General features: G+C 46.9%; 2 protein-coding genes across 3 annotated transcripts; one reads left to right on the forward strand and one right to left on the reverse strand.

The window, feature by feature from the left end:
* Positions 1-744: 744 nt before the first annotated feature.
* On the reverse strand, positions 745-4,676 carry NDUFB8 (NADH:ubiquinone oxidoreductase subunit B8). Its single transcript, XM_040606217.1, has 5 exons — positions 4,558-4,676; positions 4,111-4,237; positions 3,399-3,498; positions 1,653-1,808; positions 745-974 (listed from the first exon to the last, which is right to left on the reverse strand). Exons 1-5 carry the CDS (start codon positions 4,655-4,657, stop codon positions 882-884), a joined length of 576 nt encoding a protein of 191 aa, XP_040462151.1. The 5' UTR covers positions 4,658-4,676; the 3' UTR covers positions 745-881.
* A 709-nt stretch (positions 4,677-5,385) lies between these two features.
* Positions 5,386-15,250, forward strand: HIF1AN (hypoxia inducible factor 1 subunit alpha inhibitor). Of its 2 annotated transcripts, none has more exons than XM_040606216.1 (8): positions 5,386-5,612; positions 6,761-7,011; positions 8,267-8,415; positions 10,149-10,294; positions 10,780-10,886; positions 11,284-11,347; positions 11,583-11,693; positions 12,874-15,250. In XM_040606216.1, exons 1-8 carry the CDS (start codon positions 5,433-5,435, stop codon positions 12,916-12,918), a joined length of 1,053 nt encoding a protein of 350 aa, XP_040462150.1. In that variant the 5' UTR covers positions 5,386-5,432; the 3' UTR covers positions 12,919-15,250. The 2 variants fall into 2 exon arrangements, with proteins under 2 accessions (XP_040462150.1, XP_040462149.1); XM_040606215.1 differs by lacking the exon at positions 5,386-5,612 and adding an exon at positions 5,891-6,096.
* Positions 15,251-18,823: the final 3,573 nt, after the last annotated feature.

An 18,823-nucleotide genomic window follows, 5' to 3' on the forward strand; every position in this document is an offset into this window, starting at 1 on the left:
GAACAGAGTACAACATCCAGTTTATAGGAAGCACCCAGAAGAGCCAAGCCCTTAGCCTCCTGTGATCACCCACTCCTGCAGCCAAACAGCAAGGCCTAAGACATAGCACAGGGGAGCTTAAAGAACTTACACTGTAGATCAGTACTGAAGGCACCGTCTCTTCCAGTAACAAGGGGGAAAAAATTATGTTAAAGGAAGAGTGGAGCTGGACAAATCTAGTAGCTTAATTTTATGTCCAACTTTCCCAAGCAAACTGCTGATGAAGGCACAGGAGGTCCTAAACCAGTGGTTTGCAGCAAGACAGGCAGACTTCATGGGTCAGACATAACTCCAACCCTGGAGGACAAGCTCAGGCCATACAGGAGCAACTTGGGCATCTGTGCTCTTGGACCAGAGCCCATGCACAGTAGAACAGGACCGACAGTTATTCATGTGGTACATGACTCCCGAGCACCGTACTGGCCAGTCTGGTTCTGCCCATCATTTCAGATTAAATAATGGCACTCCAGTTCACCTCCAAGCAGGACCTGCAACAAGCCACTTGGTAACAGGCAACACCTCCTACACAAACAGGCTTAGCTAAGGAATGTTTGTGCACAACGTGCATAAACTAGAAGCAGTTTTAGGACTACACTCAGAACTTTGCCCCACTGATACTAGCCCATTTAGAAAAATAGCTGAAGGTCATTCGATTTCATTGGCCATTGTTCAGTCTTCTCAAACCAACAGCAGACAACTAGCACAGTAGGTATCATCGATATATTTCACTGAAGTTAGTGGCTGAATGTTGAAGAACAAGCATTAACATATGCCACAGTGAACAGTTAAGATGCCATCCCCAGCAGAATTGACACAGGAGAAACATAGCGCTTCAACAACTTTCAGATTTCATAGTGTGTCACCACTGGTGGCTCTTTATTGGGGTCTCCTCCTTTCTCCAGATACAGGTCATTGAAGGGATATTGCTTCGGTCCCTACAAGGAGCAAGAAAGAATGACAAATTCACCATATTTATCCAAGCAAATAAAGGGGCAAGGGGAGAATGTCTCATCCCATCCCACCCAAGTCAAGGCTTGTCATTTAAGACTTAAATTTGTATTTCTTAAGTGCTTCAGCAGGAGTATTACAGTACAAGAAAAGTAAATTCAGAGATAGAGTTCCTTGTATAAACTCATGTCCTTCAAAAAAAACATCAGGGTGGTCTGGCATTTAATCTCAACCAACAGTTCATCTCGTTCATCTCACAGCACAGGGATAATGTATTGCAAAAACTGTCTGTGTATTCAGATGCATTTTTCAGGAGTACATTTCAAATGATATAGACCATGAGGTATAACTAAAAACACAGGGCAAGAAACAAGATAAAGCATCTCTCTTGAACAGATGCACACAGTGAAGGAGAATTACTAGATCAAAGAAGGGATACTGTAAGCAGCACAGCTTAAAATTAGTTGCCTGTGAACAGGAACTCCTCACTATGAAACAGAACCTGTCAGCTGAGCCAAATCAGTTAAGAGAACAACTCAGGCTAGATGAGGCTGCATTGGTCCATCCCCTGCCAGCAGTAGGGGTTTGCATTCATGCTGATCATGCAGCTTCAGCAGCAAGAAACACAGCTACTTCTCCTCCCTTTACACAAGGGTGTCACTCACCACAGGCCTGTAAGATGGGTAGATCTCTCCAAGACCAAACATGATCAGCATGGTACTCAAAAAGACAAGGAAGTGTTTGCGCATGGTGTGCCAGGCAACTGGAGTGGGGGATGTATCAACACGGTTCCGAATGTACATGTCAAAGTCCCAGTGCATCTAAAGAACAAAGAAAAAACGCTGCATGTTTACCAACTGTGCTCAATCTGCTTTTATCAAGGAAGAAGTGCTTTACAGCATGCATGAAACTCCCAGAAGCTGTTTCATCTCTACCCCACAAGTGGAGATCAAGCCTCAGAGGAGGCAAGTAATTTACCTACAGTCACAGCAAGTTGTCACTTACACATTGGTGTAACTCAGGACTTCAAATTCCATCCTATGCTTACACCAGACAATATGCTTAATTTTAGGACACCAGCAGCTTTTATTTATATACATAATCACCCCACCTTAGATTTGTTCCAAGCACTGTTGAAAAGGCATGGTATAAATTGGCACCCTCATTTATGGAAGTTCAGTCACATATCCAAAGAGAAGTAGCAGTGTTATTTCAGAGCAGCAGTTACCTTGCCACTTAGAAGCTGGTTCCTCAGAACACTAAGAGCACCTGCTACTGTTGCTCTGTGACAACAGCCAGGCTGGTAGCAAGCCTGACTGACACAGAGAGGTGTTCAACCTTCTGCCTTTAAGTATACATAGCAAAGTCCCAAGCACGTTCTACCTATAGCCTCCCTCCCCATTAATGAAAGCAGAGAACTCATTTACAGCTCAAGCACTGCCTCTAGCTCCCCAGCTTTCCCCTCTGCACAGAGCCATTTGCTGTCAAACCCAGAGCACCAGACTGAGCAGAACCCAGCTGCCTGAACAGAGGCATCAGCTGACCCCTGGAATGTACCAGCATACTCCACCTGGCCCCTCACTGCCAACCCCCTGCAAGGGCACCTGTACAAGCCTTACTGTACCAAGCACCACAACAACACCAAATCACCATGGTTTTTTTTCTTGTGCTTTTACAGTTGTTACATACCCTTTGCTGTGGTACGCATGCTATGATGCTCTGGCATGTTTATACTATATATCACATACACATGCTTACATAATCTCTGCTTTTAGTCATGAGAGCTCAGGTCAATTACTAAGTTCAGTAGTCACAGTTAGACTGCAGTCATTCACAGACAGACTCCACACTAACTGAAAAGTTACTCCTGACATGGAGTATGAGGAACTTAGATTTTGAAAGTTAACATACATGCTCTATTCACCCATTTCTCTTACGGGTATCTTGCAAACTTTCTTCAGAGAAAACCTCCCTATTTTTATTCTATCCCAAAACAACCCTGGAGTAATAAAGCAGCAATAGGCTACTTCCATTGTACTGAAAGGACTTTACTAAAAAACAGCTTCTTTGCTAAATCATTCTGAACTAAGCTCTCTTACTGAGTTCAGATCAGGTAAAGAAAATGGAGGAGACTTTCTATTCCTACAGAGAAACTTAAGTTTGTAAAGTCTCCCTCCTCATATGTAAAAAGGCGTCAACAGTCCTCAGCACTTTCAAAATATTTACACTGATGGCCACAGCCTAACTTTCCCTCCGACTGACTGTCCCTGCTCACATAGGCAACACACACCTGCACTTGGCGATGCAGTTACACAAAGAATTAAACAGAAATCACTAACAAGATGTGCATGTTATTGTTTAGTAACAGTAGCATTGATCAGCAGCTTGAAAAGTGCTACTAGCATTCCTACCGGCTCTCCCCAGTTATGCCTCACGTCTGGCTGGTCCCACTGGTACCAGGGGTCTCGCTCATGAAAAGACTTATTAGCAAGCTTGGGATAGTCACCATACCTGTAAGAAACAGATAAAAAAACCCAAACATACAAGAAATCTATATTAATGTAGATATGTTTTATAAAAGACACTATAGGACAGGGCTATGGAAATCAAAGACTTAAACATTACCTTGGTTTTATAGCTCCTATATATACAACATTTTTATAATACATACATGCAACTAGCACAACGATCATCACTGTGATACCAGTTACTGTAACAAACAGCATCCCTCAAAGGGGGCTTTTTGGGCTACACTAGCTGGAAGAAAACACAGGCTTAACTGAAGTACAGAACCCTAGCTCTCTTGCACTTTGCACATGTCAAAGTATTTTCCAACATTTAAACATCTCCTGAAATCTTTATTCCAGAGATTACTTCAGTTCATCCCTCTCAGCCTTGCATTACAACAGCCTATAAAGTCTCTCGTACAGTATTTTATTCACGCAGGCCTCCAGCTCATTCCATTTGTTCCTGTTATAAAACTCCGATGTGTGCCTTCAAAGCTCCAAGCTCACGGCACAGCACCTCTGGGCATCGGACCGAGCCTGCCAGCGCCAGCCCGCAACGCGGAGCTGCGGGCCTCGGCCGGCCCCGCCCGCGGGCACCGACACCCCGGCCGCTCACCCAAAGCCATCGTCGGGGTAGGGCTCGTAGTCCTCCACCCGCATGTTGTACTTCCTTGCAGCGGCTGCCCGCTCCTCCGGTGTTCGTGGGTACGGCCCAGGCATCAGGTTCTTGGGCGCCTCCGAGGCTGGGGGGAGAGCCACGGGGCAGCCTGGCTGTGGGCCCGCCGGCAGCCACGGCCAGGCCGGGGAGGTCGCGCCACCCCAAGGGCCCCGGAGCCACCGGCACGCCGCCCCCCAGCCGCCGCCGGCCCGTCGCCACCAGCCGCCTCGGCCCCGCCGCCCTCCAGCCGCCTCGGCCCCGCTGCCGGCCCGCCGGCCCCAGCAGCCCCCAGCCGCCCCGGCCCCGCCGGCGTCCCGCCGCCTCAAGGACACCTGGCCCCGCCACCTCAAGGCCCCCGGAGCCACCATCGTCCGAGCCCCCCGCTCCGTCCCCCCGCTCCCTCACCCGCCCGCGCCCCCATGGGCGCCGCCGCCCCGGCCCAGCCCGGCCGCAGCCCGGCGGCCGCCCGCCGCCAGAGGACACCGCGCAGCCCGGCCGCCGCCATCGCCCCGCCGCGCAGGCGCGGCCGCCGACACACAGAACCCCGCCCGAGGCGCCCCTCCGTCCGCCGGGCCCCAGCCAGCCCGCCGCCGGGGCGGGGCCGGGGGGCCGGGGCGGCGCTCCAGGGCTGCGCGGCCGCCCTCGGCGCGTACCGGTGTTACCGACGCTGGTACCCACGTGTGACCGCCCGGTCCCCGCGGAGCCGGGGAAACGCAGGCGGCTGCAACGGCTTGTTAGTTTAGCGGTGCTGTTCTTCAAGCCTAAGCAATGCGTTACTGTAGAGAAAATCGATACGAGCGCTAAAGGACTTTGCAGTTTACTTGTTCAGTTCATTATGTAAACTCTGCGGTACTTGAGCTCGTTCTCCTTCAGGTAGTCAAACATCTGGCTTTGAGGCACGAACATCTGCGCGTGTGCTGTGGGGCAGGCGGACGGCTGGCCCCGAGCCCCGCACCGCAGAAGGGCGCCGCAGAACCGGCGGGGCGGGCGAGCGCCGAGGGGCCCGGAGGCCCCGCCCTGACTCCACAGCCGGCCCGCAGGGGCCATTTGCCGCCCCCGGCTCCCACTGCAGCCCGCGGCCCTTGGGACCGGCGAAAAGGCGGAGGGGAGCGGAGGCCACGCCCAACCTCCCGCCGCGCGGGGGCGCTGCTCTCCGCCGCCGCCGCTCCCTCCTGCCCTTTCTTCTGCCTCCCGCCGTCTCCCTTCACTTCCGGCGTGACCATGGGCGGGCAGCTTCCGCTTCCAGCTTTTTAGTTCCGGGTTCTCCGGTAGAGGCAGCGATGGCAGCGGCGGCCTCCTCTTCGGCGGCGGCCGCGGGCTGCCAGGAGGGCCCGGCGGTAGCGGCAGGGGCAGGGAGCGGCTGGAGCGAATCCCAGTTCCGGCGTTACTCCTTCGAGACGCGGCCTATCCCGCGGCTCAGCCACAGCGACCCCCGCGCCGAGGAGCTCATCGAGAACGAGGTGCGGTGGGCAGCGGCGACCCGGCCCGGCGCCGGGGCCGGTTTGCGGCGCGGGGGCTGCCCGACTTGCCCGCCGGGCCGGGCGGGGCGGAGTAAGGCCCGCAGAGCGGCTCGCAGGCAGCGGGGCGCTCCGGGCCCTGGTGCCGTCTCGGGGGCGCGTCCCGGCCCTGCCCCTGAGGCTACCGCGCTGCCCGCCGTGGAGTGCCTGCCGCGCCTCCCCGCCCCGGCGCGGGCTCGGCTGTGGCCGTTGTCGCGTTCCTCTGAGCTGTGGTGGGCGCTTCTTTTCGGTGCCACAGCGCTGAGAGAGGAAACGTTTCCTGCAAACTTCAACAAAGTGCTTTGTTGTCCGGGCGAAAGTCGTGGAAGTGTTGTGTAAAACCATGGGCATATGCTTGTTATTTTCTAAGTGAGAATGACTCCAGGTGTGAATGCTGCCTTGCAGAGCGGCTCTTGTGTTTGTTCTGGATAAGCTCGATTTCGTTTTGGTAAGATTGCTAGCTTGTTGTTTTTTTTTTAAAGAAATCCTGCAAGGAGGAAAGTTGTGCATGCACAGCTTGTAAACACAGCAGCTATCAAGAGTTCTTGTTTAGGTTGCATCTATTTATAGGTGAGGAGATAGGTGATGCCCTTTGTCTTCTTCTTGTAGTTGTTGCTTTTTTGCTATAGAAGAGATAAGGTAGTATTATTTTTTTGATGGCTGAAGATTATCTGCGATCCTCTGAGAAAAGACATGAGTACTGTCTCTGTTTCTGGATTCAGAAATACCTTTCTGCCAGTATTTAGCCCTTCGTAGCTAGGCTAGAGGGGACCAGGCAGAATCTACTGTGTTTCCTTGCTACATGGCAGGACCAAGTAGGCCTAAAACTGTTTCCAGCTAGTGTTTGTCTAACCTCACATGTTATAGAGATTAGCTAAGTAGATAGTGGAATCCGTCCCGTTACTACCAGGAACTTGCTGAGGACACTTTCTCAGAACTTCCTATCACATTTTTCTTGGTTTTTTTTTTCCTCAGACCAAGGTACCTGATTACTCTTAATGCCTTTTCCAATTCCCTCTTTCCAAAGTGAGCTTAAGTGATTGCAGTAATGAATGTGATCATTCTCAAGTTCAAGAGGTTCTTGAATCAATGGATTTCTTGTTCCTCTCCAGGAGCCGGTGGTGCTGACAGATACGAATCTGGTTTATCCAGCTCTGAAATGGGACCTGGACTACCTTCAGGAAAACATTGGCAATGGGGACTTCTCAGTGTATAGTGCCAGCACACACAAGTTTTTGTACTATGATGAGAAGAAAATGGCCAATTTTAAGAACTTCAAACCCAAGTCGAGCAGGGAAGAGATGAAGTTTGCTGAGTTTGTGGACAGACTCAGTGAAATACAACAAAAAGGGAGTGCTGAGAGGTAAGTAATACTTGAAGGTTTCTCCATTTCTGCAGGTTTAAGTAGGGGACAAGATTCTCTTCAGTGAGTGTTGATGTTTAAAACCTCTCAAGCTTTTCTTTTTTTCTTTATAGTCCTGCTTTTCCTGCAGGGCTGCTAGTTGACAGCAGCCTTGTTACCTGATTAAAATAGTCATGCCATTAGTTAATCGAACTGTTTACATTGTCTGCAGAGTTTTGTTTAATTTTTTTCTCTGTCTGAGGCAAGGTTTGCATAGAGAAAGCATTAAGCTTCACTTTCTTTTGGCAGACTATAGTATTGATAGAGGAGCTTAGGTATCTGATGAAAAGGTATGGGCTATAGCACTCAGCCTTTTTTACAGAATACCAAGGCAGCTGGTGCTAACACTCTTTCAGAAAAATGAGAAGAGGTTGCATACGTGCAGTGTATTTGCTGGTGTTGATGGCCTGCACCACTAATGGAGCTGTAAGTTACTGAGAGGAGCTTCACGTTTATATGGAATATAATAACTATTAGCAATGTAAACCCTGTGTTAATTTTGTCAGTCACCAGCCCTCTAACTTATGGATGCTTACTTGTGTCTTAATTCGAAGCAACTCTGTGTCCCTGTCCACTTGTCGTCTGTACCTTTCTATTCTTTCTCAGCTTTGAGTGTGCTTTTTTAAGAGAGAAGGTAGTCCTTGAGCTTAAAAATGCATTTTTCTTCCAGCATTGCAGACAGTAGTCTGTAATACTGTGATTGTTAATACAGATGTTTGATTCCTCTGGTCCTCTATGTCTAAAGGTAGGCATGGCTTTAAAGTAATTTGATGCTGAAACGTGCAGGGTTTCCGCCCTTTTTTTCCCTCATGCACTTCTAGCAGAAGAGGGAATTCTTACTGCAGATGAGTTGGAGTGGTGTCATTTATCTGGGGATTATTCATGAATGTGTTTGATATTTGATAGTGGCCAGCCAGTGTACAGTTTCCTCCTCCTGCATTACAAGGGGGGTGTTCTTGCTGTAAAATTCTCCTTTTCCCTTACGATTATTCAAACAGAATTGAGTTCTGTTCCCTTCTGTACCAGAAAACCTTTCAGCAAAGTTTCAGGACTTTTTGAAATGCTTTCTTTCTACAGGTGTTTATGATGTGTGGTGGTAGAACAGAATCTGTAGGAGTTATGTCTCTTTGTTTTGAAATCTTTCTGAAGAGATGCAGAAGTATGTCTTTATCTTCATGGCAAGGCTTGATTTCTCTTTATCTCTGGGAAAACACAGGCTGTATCTGCAGCAAACACTGAATGACACAGTTGGAAGGAAGATTGTGGTGGATTTCCTTGGTTTCAACTGGAACTGGATTAACAAGCAACAAGGGAAACGTGGCTGGGGTCAGCTGACTTCTAACTTGCTTCTTATTGGCATGGAAGGTAAGCAGCTACCTCTGATGGGAGAAGATTTGGTCAGCAGTTCTGTATTTCAATTTCAGAAGGTCTTTCAAATGGATTTTCCACCAAGTGTTTCTTCAGAGCAGGCAGTTTAAATCTTTGGTTTGTATGGGGATTGTTGTCACCACTTAACTTGGGTTACAAAGAGGAAACAACCAAAGGAATAGCCTGTATTTCCCCAGGGATGCATTGTGAATGCCTGGATGTAATCTGCTAGTGGAAAGGCTCTGTGTGATGGTGGTAGGGCTGTGTTTTCGGTAATTGCTAATCATATTCTGAGAGCTGTTTATTATTTGAATGCTTCAGATGCTGTAGGTGTAAAATGCTCGGAGCCTGCAGGTTTGAATTGCAAAAGGATTTACAAGTTGAGCAAAGTTAGTCTTCTGGGCTTTTCTTAGCGTGTCCAGTGTCTACCCAGGAGGAAATGTTGATTATTCTGTGAGGCATTTGTTCTTATTTGAGCTGGTACACTGTTGGGGAGAAATTCTCTTAAGAGCTGAATTTCTTCTTGAAAGTTAGAGGGAACTGAGGAACTTGGAAGATGGATAAATCCCAGAAATATCTGGATAGAGGGTAATTCCAAATCCATGCGGAGACTTACTCATAGGCAAATGCTTTAGAAGACAGACGTACCGCTACCCTGTTGACAAGGAGAGCGTTCCAGTAGAAAGTAATATCAATAACTGGGCACAAAACTGTGTATGTTTCTTGAAGTAGGATGGCCTATAATCAATGTGGTCATCACATCCAATTATAATTATTTGTTAATTCATGGCTATTCAGTTCTGACAGCAGATGTTTTTCCCCTTTGCAACAGGTCATACTCAACTTATAGTGGTTTGTCTTTGCCACTTGTTTTACTAGCTGAGAGAAGAGAACTTCACATAAAAGCAGTGCACCAACAGTTCCCTACAGGTCATACATAATGTGATCACTAAAATCCTGTTATCAACAGGTTATGTGCAAGAACCAAGGGATTGTCTTGAACCAGTGTGTACTAGGAAAAGGAGTGTCTTTACAGGAGCATTTGATTTTATGATATATTTAATGAAGTTGCAGGGTTAACTGTCATCTTAATTCTACTTAGTGAAAATACATACAAAGAGCGAGCTAAAAGAGTAATATCTGAATTGCAAGCAGCTTAAAAAACATAGTTGTAAGGGGTACAGAATGCCCCATTGTGTTTAAAGGTTTGATTAAATTTAAGATCTAGTGGTAGCAGTCAAGCTTCAGAACTGTTAATCAGACTGAGAAGGTGCTGTTGGGAGCCCCAATGACAAAAAAATATTTACTTGTTTTCTTGCAAAACTACTAGGACTTTTTTCAAGATCAGGCTGTTAGACTCCTTTTCTCTAGACTGATAATTTCCTAAAGTCCGTTCTACAACTTGTCATCTAAACAGTGTGTTTTATGAAGAAGCTTCCCATCAATGTTTGCCATCTGCTGTTCATGGGAGCAAGCTGGAAATTCTAATCCTGTAAAGCATGAGTTGCTGAATATGGATTTAGAATGGAAATTAAGTGGAGTAGCAACTGCTCAATAAAGGCTGACTGATACAGTGATCAGTTTGTAACGTTTCTGTGGTAATTTTCCATGTTTAGTTTTCTGAATATTTGGAAGTGTATTTACTGTCTTCATCAAAGAATATAACTTGCTTCTATCTTTCCTACCTGTATGTGAGTGTGTCTTGATCATCATCTTTTCTCTCTTTGTAGGGAATGTGACACCAGCTCATTATGATGAGCAGCAGAACTTCTTTGCTCAGATTAAGGGTTACAAGAGATGTATCCTGTTCCCTCCTGATCAGTTTGAATGCCTCTACCCTTATCCTGTGCACCATCCGTGTGACAGACAGAGCCAGGTGAGAGTAGCAGATCTGTTCTCTTTTCCATGCCAAAACAGGACATTTGTGAAGGTGCTAGGTGGGAGGAAGCTGTACTGGAATTAAAGCTGCTTTTGCAAAACCTGTGTTCAGATCTGTTAACTGGTGAATATGTTGAGAATAGATGGAAGGCCTGGTAGTGTTTCTGTTTGTGTCTGGTCCTGACTTGCAAGAACTAGGGCTATAAACACGCTCTTACTGATAGCACAACTGGGCTGCAGTTGGTACCTTTTCTGTGTCATTGATCACTTGTCAAACAGATTTGCTCAGAAACAAATTGCAGGACTCCTACCCAAGTAGATGGTACTTTGAGGGTACCGCAGGACATTGCAATGGAGTTAAGACACAAATGCAAATGTGAAAGCCATATAGGGAAGATCAGGATGATTTGATACTGAGAGCCAATAATGAGGATTGTCATTGCAGGAAGTTCTTCTGAGTTTGTTAATGTTTTCCTCTGTTAGGTGGACTTTGACAATCCTGACTATGAGAAGTTTCCAAACTTCCGGAGCGTGGTTGGCTATGAGGCGGTGGTGGGGCCAGGGGATGTGTTATACATACCTATGTACTGGTAAGAGGAATGGTGGGACTGCACAGTGACCAGCCAACAGAGGTTTAAAAGGTCTTCTGCTTGAAGTGTTGGGTTGGCTCTTAAGATAATTCTGTTTCAACTTCATCAGTGAGTATGGTATTTTCTGTGATACCCTGGGCCGATCTGCTTCTACTTCCTGTCTGTTGGATGGGAATGGTAACTCTCCCTGACACCATGTTAATGGTGCAAGTACTCCATTAATGTGTGTGAGAAGAGGATCTGTATTTAAATACAAAGACCTTTCCAGAAGTTCTGAGGTCTTGATGATGGTGGTGTAGGGCAAGGCTTGTCTAGTGCTGTCTGAACTCATCAGTCTAAGGTATTTCACTATAAACTACAGCAATAGTGTCGTCTTCTTTGTGTGGTTTCCATGCAGGTGGCACCACATTGAGTCTCTCCTGAATGGGGGGATTACCATCACTGTGAACTTCTGGTACAAGGTGAGTACAAGCACTTTCCTGCACAGCTTGGATAGCTCTATCCCAGAGGATTTTTTCAGTAGAGATGTATTGGCATGTGTTGTCAATATGAGAACTTCGTTGCACCAAATCCTTTGCTTTAAAGCTGGAAGTTGCTTTCCCCCTTGAGTCGTGTGTGAGAGGCTGGGTGGCTGGTAGAAGGTAGAATTATCTGCCAATTTAGGAAGCATGCCATGAGCTATTTCTGATGTTTCAGGGTGCCCCAACCCCAAAGAGAATCGAGTATCCATTAAAGGCTCATCAGAAAGTGGCGATAATGAGGAACATTGAGAAGATGTTGGGAGAAGCCTTAGGAAATCCACAAGAGGTACAAAATGGAACCATATAGTCACTGTTGTTGAATTTGTTATGGCTTAATGCAAAACTCGAGATGCCAACTATTTGGCTCTGCAGGTGTCACAGTGAGGGTAGGAGAAAGCAGGGTTGCTCTGTTGCTGTGAATGGTTCTTCCTGCTGTCTTCAGAAGGTCCTTTGGCTACAAAAAGGCAAGCTCTTTACATTTTAATTCTGGAGAGGACCACTACAAACAAGGGATTAATTGTTCTTGTATGTGGGGGAAGGTGTTTGGCTTTGGGCACTGCCAGGGAAGTGTTGCTCCCAAACTCTCCTTAGCCTTCTGTGCAGCAACGATACCCAGTGTTTGCCAAAAAAAATGACACTGTTTTACCTGTTGAATCCAGATCTCTTAAGATAAATCTCTTCTAAGTCATGTGTTTCCCACTTAACACATGTCTCTGTCTCTGAATTCTTTGTGGTTTTAATCAACTGGTATTTCAAAAAGCCAGGTGGAATTACTAAGAGTATGCTTTTGAAGATCTCCTGCTGATCTGAAAGTGAAAATACTGGCTGTGAATAGAAATGTTTTCATGGTCTGTAACCCTTACCACTGTGCACAAACTTCTTTTTAGTGCCCCAATGTAAGATGAGCCTCTCCCATGAGATTATCTTGCTTCTGTAGTGTTTTGAACTTCCCTCAGTGATCAGGCAGTGCTGAGAAATGGGAGTGGTCTTGACTGAAAGCAAAACCTTAGCAAAATTATCAGCCCTAGTCTTCCTTCCAAGTGACCCCAAGGACCAGAGAGGATTCAATGAGTAAGAATGTTCCTTCTGTGCCCTGCAAAAAGCAACCCCTGATGACTGTTGACTCCTTTTAATAGTATCTACTGAGAAATCACAAACCTAGGGTGGGAAGTGAAAAAGTTTCAAATACCATGGATGCAGTGTTTTGCTGACAGCTACAGTTGGGTGTTGGTAGAGAATGCTGCAATTTTGGTAGGGTATCTGAGGATGTGCTCAAGGGTGCCCCAGTATTTATCTGGAAAATACTTTGAAACTGATTCAGTGTACCTTAGACTCAGTTTGTGTGCTGAGATCCTTTGCCCTGGGCTGCTCAGCTCATAAGGTGTTGTGATGCAGAGGGAACAGGCTCTGCAGTTGCCATTTCTGAGTAACTGTCCCAGCTAACAGTCTGGTTTTGTTTTGAACAGGTGGGTCCGTTGTTGAATATGATGATTAAGGGACGGTATGACTAATGCCTGCCTGCCCGGAGTGACTGATGTTGGAGCTGCTTTGTTCACAAGCAATGGAAGATACTGAGCGCTAGTATTGCACGCAGCACTTAACAGACTGATGGGTTTCCTGGCCTATCCTTGCCCCACTACAATAAAGGGGGCTACTGGAACTGCAAAACCGTTAGTACCCCATTCATCTTCCACTCTCATCTAACCGAACCTCCCAAGAAAGAGTCTGCACTTATTGGAAGCTGGATTCATGCTCACTAACTTGGTTTTTTTCTCCCTCTACCCTGTTTGCCACAACAAGGAGCATGGCTTCTGGCACTGGATGTGTTGCTTCAAGAATTTCAGGCATTTGAAGAAAAGCTTGGAGGAGAACCAGGAGTGATCTTGTTTCCTCAGCCTCATGGGGTTTGGACTTCCTGGCTGGGTTTATGTTTTGGTGCCTGCAGTGGATATAAGGTGGAAAGTGATAGGTTTCACAGTCCTCTGTTGTTAGAGGACCTGTCCATGCTCAACTGTGGCACCTTTTTGTATAATGGAACATGTGAGATGGCCTGTGTGTGATGAGCAACAGGATAAATGATTCTGTTTCTTCAGCTTAAGACATCTATGCTTTGGACTTAGCACAGGGTAGAGATCACAGTGAATTCATCTAGTGTGTGAGCGCCAAATCCTATTCTCTCCAAATAATGTGTTGTAGGAGTCTAGATAAACCTCTTTTCTGACAGCTTTCTCTGGGAAGTGAAGGCTGCTCTCCTGCTCTTCTGAAGCTGCAGTATGGTTAAAAGGGGATGTAGCATTATGAAGGGAGGTGCATAAATGCCAGGGCATTCTCTGAGTCTTGAACAATTAAGCCCCATTTTTAAATAAAATTCCCCAGGGGTGCTGAGCCAGACTGTCAAAATGCAGTGTCAGATAGGTACAGAGCTTCCCGTCTCCCCACCAGGGGTGCTGGCTCCTTGGACTAACATGGGAAAGTGCCCTTTTTACTGAAACTGCAAGAACTCAAGCGTGTGTGGCTGCGCACAGGTGCGCATGTTTGTGTGATGTTGTGTGGCTCCTGTCCATCAGTTAAATCCATGCCAGTGTGTGGTTCCCTTCCTTGTACAGTCATGTGAAAGAGGTCAGGGCTTTCTGTTTAAATGCGGTTAAGGTTATCTTGATCCTTTTTGTGTGCTGGGACTTGACATGGCAGGCTGGGAAGTGACAAGACTGGAGCACAGGAACCAGACAAGCCTCTTAAAGAGTCCTCAGCAATCACCTTGAAAAATAATTTTGCTTTCCACTTCCATGCAAAAGCCTTGAGCTCGTATGGAGGCTGGCTTTTGCTTCCCTGAAGTGTGCTGCACTGTTCTCCCTGGTCTCGGGGGTGGTGCAAGGTCTTGTGTATTTGATGCAAGTTGTAAGGATCCCAAGAGCTTAGATGTAGGAGATGTTTCATAGCCCGTTAATCTCATCCCAGAGAAGTGGGGAATTTGCTCTGTTGAGACTTCCCAATGTTTTTCTCTGTTCTTCAGGACTTGTTCTGACATGGGATTCTCATAAGAGTGTTGAGAACATGTGCTCTGTCTTTTGTTGGGATGGCTCATGCACCACCTGCAGTGAGCTTGCCTTGCACTAAGCTGAGAGGCCTCTCAAACAGGAGGTCCCAGGGGCTAGTTGGCTGCTTTACAGGTCAGAACAACAAGTGTAATTGGCAGCTGTGGGGTCCTTGTTTAAGAAATACATCTGTGTTACTGAGTAGTGTGACTGCCATGTTACTTGTTACAGACTCTCCAGAGCTGTGGTTACATCCAGGTGAAGGTTGCTCAGCTGGATGCTTATCAATGCTCAGCCTTTGGGCAGGTGGGGAAGAACGCTAAGCCACTCACCCTGGCCAAAAGCAAGACCTTCCCAGGAGTACTGGGCACATGCCTGTGGTTGAAAAATGCTCAAATGAAATCCCACCTCTGTGCTATTTATTCAGCACATGGTAGTCTCCAGTACTATTTGTTGGGACACTGTCAACTCTTGAAGCTCAGGGTGGGAGTTCATATCCTATGTGGAGAGAGAATGGTACTTACAGAACTTCAGAATCCTTTTGTTTTTTCTTTATTTGCCAAAGGTCTAACTTTTAAAGTGTCTGAACAGGTTTTGCTGCACTTGATTTCGTGAAAGCTTATTCACAATGCACTGATGGACTGACTCCCCCCCTTCCCTATTCACCTTGTGCTTTCAATGCCCCTTGCCATGGTATTGGGAAGCTGTGTGTGTTCTCTGCTAGGGGTGTGTGTGCGGGGGGGTGGGGCGTGACACACACGGTACCTTCTGAAGTGTAGTTCTTAAATACAACCAATGTTGAACAACAGAACTGTGTGGCTTTTACTTTGTGAGTGGCTGTACAGGAGAGCTGTATAAGGAGATACACATATAAGGCTACCTTTCAGTCTTTCTAGTAACTCCATGTGCATTCTTCACTGATGAAAGCTGCTGGTCTCCAGAATTGCCTTCAAAGCACCAATACCAACTGCATTATTGTGTCTTCACAAACTTTCCTCATGCTACTTCCTTAAACCTGAAACGAAAGCTAGGAGTAAGATGGTATCCTTGAACCCTGTCAACAAGTGTTGGTGGGGAGGGAACAAATTATCCTCCCTACTGACTCGAATGGTGTCACCATGAGCTGGTCACTGATGGGATGACAGAGTAAACTACACTATTAGGTCTAATGAGTTCTATCAGTTGCTTGTCCTTTGGGATATCTTATCCTTCATTTGGTCCTTTATCTGATTCATACTTTGGTCAAGGAGATCTTGGGTGGAGGCTTCCTCTGTGTACCTCTGCTGTAGCAGCCTTGGGTGGTGGAGTTCTCTCTACCTAATAAAGACACAAATTATTTTATGGTAATATTAACTACAGCAATCTTGGTACCTACCTGTCAGTGAAATATTGGCTAAATCTGAACAAATTTCTAATGTGTAGTAAAATGGGGAAGAGCTGAATATATATTGGAGGTGGTGGGGCTGGTGAGAGGAGAGAGAGGCAGCTGTCTAAGCCTTTGGTACCACAATTGGCATTGTCTCCTCATGCCCTTGGGGAACAGGGTGAATGTGGAGGGAGTGGAAAAGACAAGTGGGTAAAGTTTCCTGTGACCGTGGGTGTTCACCCTTCCCTCCTGTGCCTGCTGGGATCATCAGCGCTGAACACTCATTTGCTTCTGTTCCACTGAACTTAGTGGTTTGTTATGGCTGATCCTGTAGTCTTTCTGTTGTGCACATGCCTGTGGGTAACATGCATGGCTGGCACCACAAAGCTTACAAATGTTGGGTTGTGCAGAGAAGTGGAGGAAACCGAGGGATGAGGTCTGTGTCATTTGAAAAACAAGTCTCCAGGATTTTTCCCTTCCAGTTGTTTTCTTGTTTGCTTTTGCTACCTTAGGTTCTTCTGTTTTGCCCACTTCCCTGTTCCTTGAAAAGTGAGATTTTTTCTGGGGAGAAGTGACCTTTCTCTTAATCCCTATAGATCATGGCTGCAGGATCTTTCCCATGGAAAGAGAAGAGTGTGGGTTTTCAGACTGATGCACTGTCTTACCTGCTTTGTGATCAGGCTCAGCTCGGCGATCACCCAGGAAATTTGGAGTGATAAAGCAGGTGCAGAGTGAAGCCAGCTGGTCAGGATCAGAGCCATGGTGGAGGAGGTATGGGACATAGCTGCAGTGCCGGGGCCAATCTAACACAGGTGGGGGTGAAGGGGGAGAGACCCTGAGCATCGAAGCAGCTCTTGAGGGAAGGGAGGGGCAGGCCTCTGCCAAGACTGCTGTTTCTTTTCTTTTCAACACTTCTTACCAATGAGCGAGCCAACAGTGAATGCTGTCACTGCTTTAGTCCTAGAATGGGGATGGTGCGCCCGGAGTTTTGACAATCTCTTGGCAGGCCTCTGTTGTTGGTGCACGGTTGATCCATGCTGCCACCATCCCAGCCCAGGAAGCAGAGCAGCAACTGCAGCAGCGGGTGCTGCCTCTGCACGTGTGTGGCTTTTTTTCAAAGTGCTTTTCTCTAAGCCTCCCTTTTACCCCGTGTGTGTGAGGAGCTTCCTTGCGCTCTGGTTTATGGTCTTCATGTTCCGTTCCTGTTCTGGAGATGACACCTCTCACCAATGTCCTGGGAAGTTCTGAAGTCACAGTCTTCCCTGGGCATTTTTCTGCATTGGTGCTGTTGCCTGGAAGGAAAGGGAAAGAGATGCTGTTACTGTGACAAACAAATGCAAAGTAAGTTCTAATTACTGCCTGGCAAAGTCAAATATTTGTTGCAAGCAGAGGACTAATTGTGGGGGGAGGGAGCGGAAGTGGAGGCTCTTGGAGTGTAAGTGGAACAGATGCCCGGACGCCTTGGGGAAACGCAGCTTTCCTCTACAAATCAGAGCTTTAAATTACAAGGCTTTTACCAACGAGAACAGTTGTGGGAAGTCGTCTGCTCTCATTTGCGTAATGGCTTCTGTCACTGGTGATTAGACACAGGATGAAGGAAAAGAAATTTGACAATTAGGAATGAGTGATCATTAATCAGAATCTTTGTTAGAAGGAGGGAAGGGGGGGGGAGAATATTTCTCAAACAGTGGAGGCAGCCACTGGAGCCACAGCAAAGTCCATGAGATGCATAACTCTCAGTGCTCCTCTTGCTCTGCAGAGCTCCCTCTGCCTAGGTATGAAGCAACAGCCAGGGTCTTGGCTGGGTTGGAAAGCTTGTGGAGGAAGGCAGCTAGACAAAATCCTTCCTGTGCTGTTCAGTGGTTCTTGGCTATCTGCTTAGTAAGGGAAAGCGCATTTTGGAGCACTCTCCTTGCCCAACACCTTGCACTTCCTTCTCAGTGCTTGGCCACAAACTGCCAGCAAAACCCACAGAAACAACTTCTTAAATTTTTGCAGTTTCCTTTCCCAAACCTTACATGCAGCCTTGACGTTTCTGGTGCAGAGGAGACCAGGCACAGGCCTTGACTGGCATGCAGAAAGATTAGTACAAGCAATATGAAAGAAGTTCCAGGCTCTTTTCCTATTAATGTCATTTCTTACAAGAGCAAGGAGGAACCTGATGGGCTGCATGACAGGTAAAGAAGGCAGTGGTGACTTCTCTGTGTCTGTTGTTTGCTGGCTTAGCTCATCACCCCACCATGCACAACCCAGTATATGCATTTGTTTGGGTTTTGAGGGTCTTGATCAAGATACCGGTATACATGAAATCTGTTACCTGTTTTTCCTGCAGCTGTCATTTTGAAGTCTTGTCAGGTTAAACGTTTTGGCATAGTTTACTTGAAGAGGCACTGCCTCTGATTAGATCAACAACTATAACTTGCGAGGGGGGATGACAGACCACTTGTGGGGCATATGATGTTGGTTAATTCATCTCAAGACTTCAGCTTACTGTATTAATTGATTTCAGTGACAATTCCTGTCTCTGCAAGGCTGGGTCTTTCTCTTGAGGCAGGGGTCTCCACCGCAGTGATTATTCTTTCTGTGACTGGAAATCAAAGCAGATACCTGCAAAGGGAAGATCTGAAGCCATGTTGCCTCGTTCCCAGCTGGCTCTAAGCTCGGATAAATGACAGCAGCTTGGATTTTCAGCCTCTTCCCATGGCTGGCGTTGTTCACCACAGCAACTGAAAATGAAGGAGAAAACAGCATATCTCAGGACAATCTAACAATGCTTATCATGAGAGAAGGTAGGAGAATCACTGGTCGCATTGTTCAAGGTGGGGAGATGTGTCAGGTAGTGACTTTTATTCCCTTTTAACTGCCTGAGAGAAGGGCTGCTTCTCATTCACAGCGACATTTAAAATGCATGTTTACATTCGGAGGAGTGCACCTCATGCTTTTTGTGGACAGTAAGGCAGCTTCTGATGTTATGGCGTTGCTGTCGGAATTCACCTCACAAACTTGCTGTAAGCC

This window comes from Falco naumanni, chromosome 9 (assembly GCF_017639655.2).
Source record: "Falco naumanni isolate bFalNau1 chromosome 9, bFalNau1.pat, whole genome shotgun sequence".
Lineage (NCBI taxonomy): Eukaryota > Metazoa > Chordata > Aves > Falconiformes > Falconidae > Falco > Falco naumanni.

What these genes read in the sequence shown, in the direction of transcription:
- NDUFB8 (XM_040606217.1), bottom strand. Translation starts at nt 4,657, where the DNA reads ATGGCGGCGGCCGGGCTGCGCGGTGTCCTCTGGCGGCGGGCGGCCGCC. An exon ending in GCCCATGGGGGCGCGGGCGG is followed by an intron (nt 4,238 to 4,557) that starts GTGAGGGAGCGG and finishes CTCTCCCCCCAG; the next exon opens with CCTCGGAGGCGCCCAAGAAC. An exon ending in TACCCCGACGATGGCTTTGG is followed by an intron (nt 3,499 to 4,110) that starts GTGAGCGGCCGG and finishes TGTTTCTTACAG; the next exon opens with GTATGGTGACTATCCCAAGC.
- HIF1AN (XM_040606216.1), top strand. Translation starts at nt 5,433, where the DNA reads ATGGCAGCGGCGGCCTCCTCTTCGGCGGCGGCCGCGGGCTGCCAGGAG. An exon ending in AGGAGCTCATCGAGAACGAG is followed by an intron (nt 5,613 to 6,760) that starts GTGCGGTGGGCA and finishes GTTCCTCTCCAG; the next exon opens with GAGCCGGTGGTGCTGACAGA. An exon ending in CCTTAGGAAATCCACAAGAG is followed by an intron (nt 11,694 to 12,873) that starts GTACAAAATGGA and finishes TGTTTTGAACAG; the next exon opens with GTGGGTCCGTTGTTGAATAT.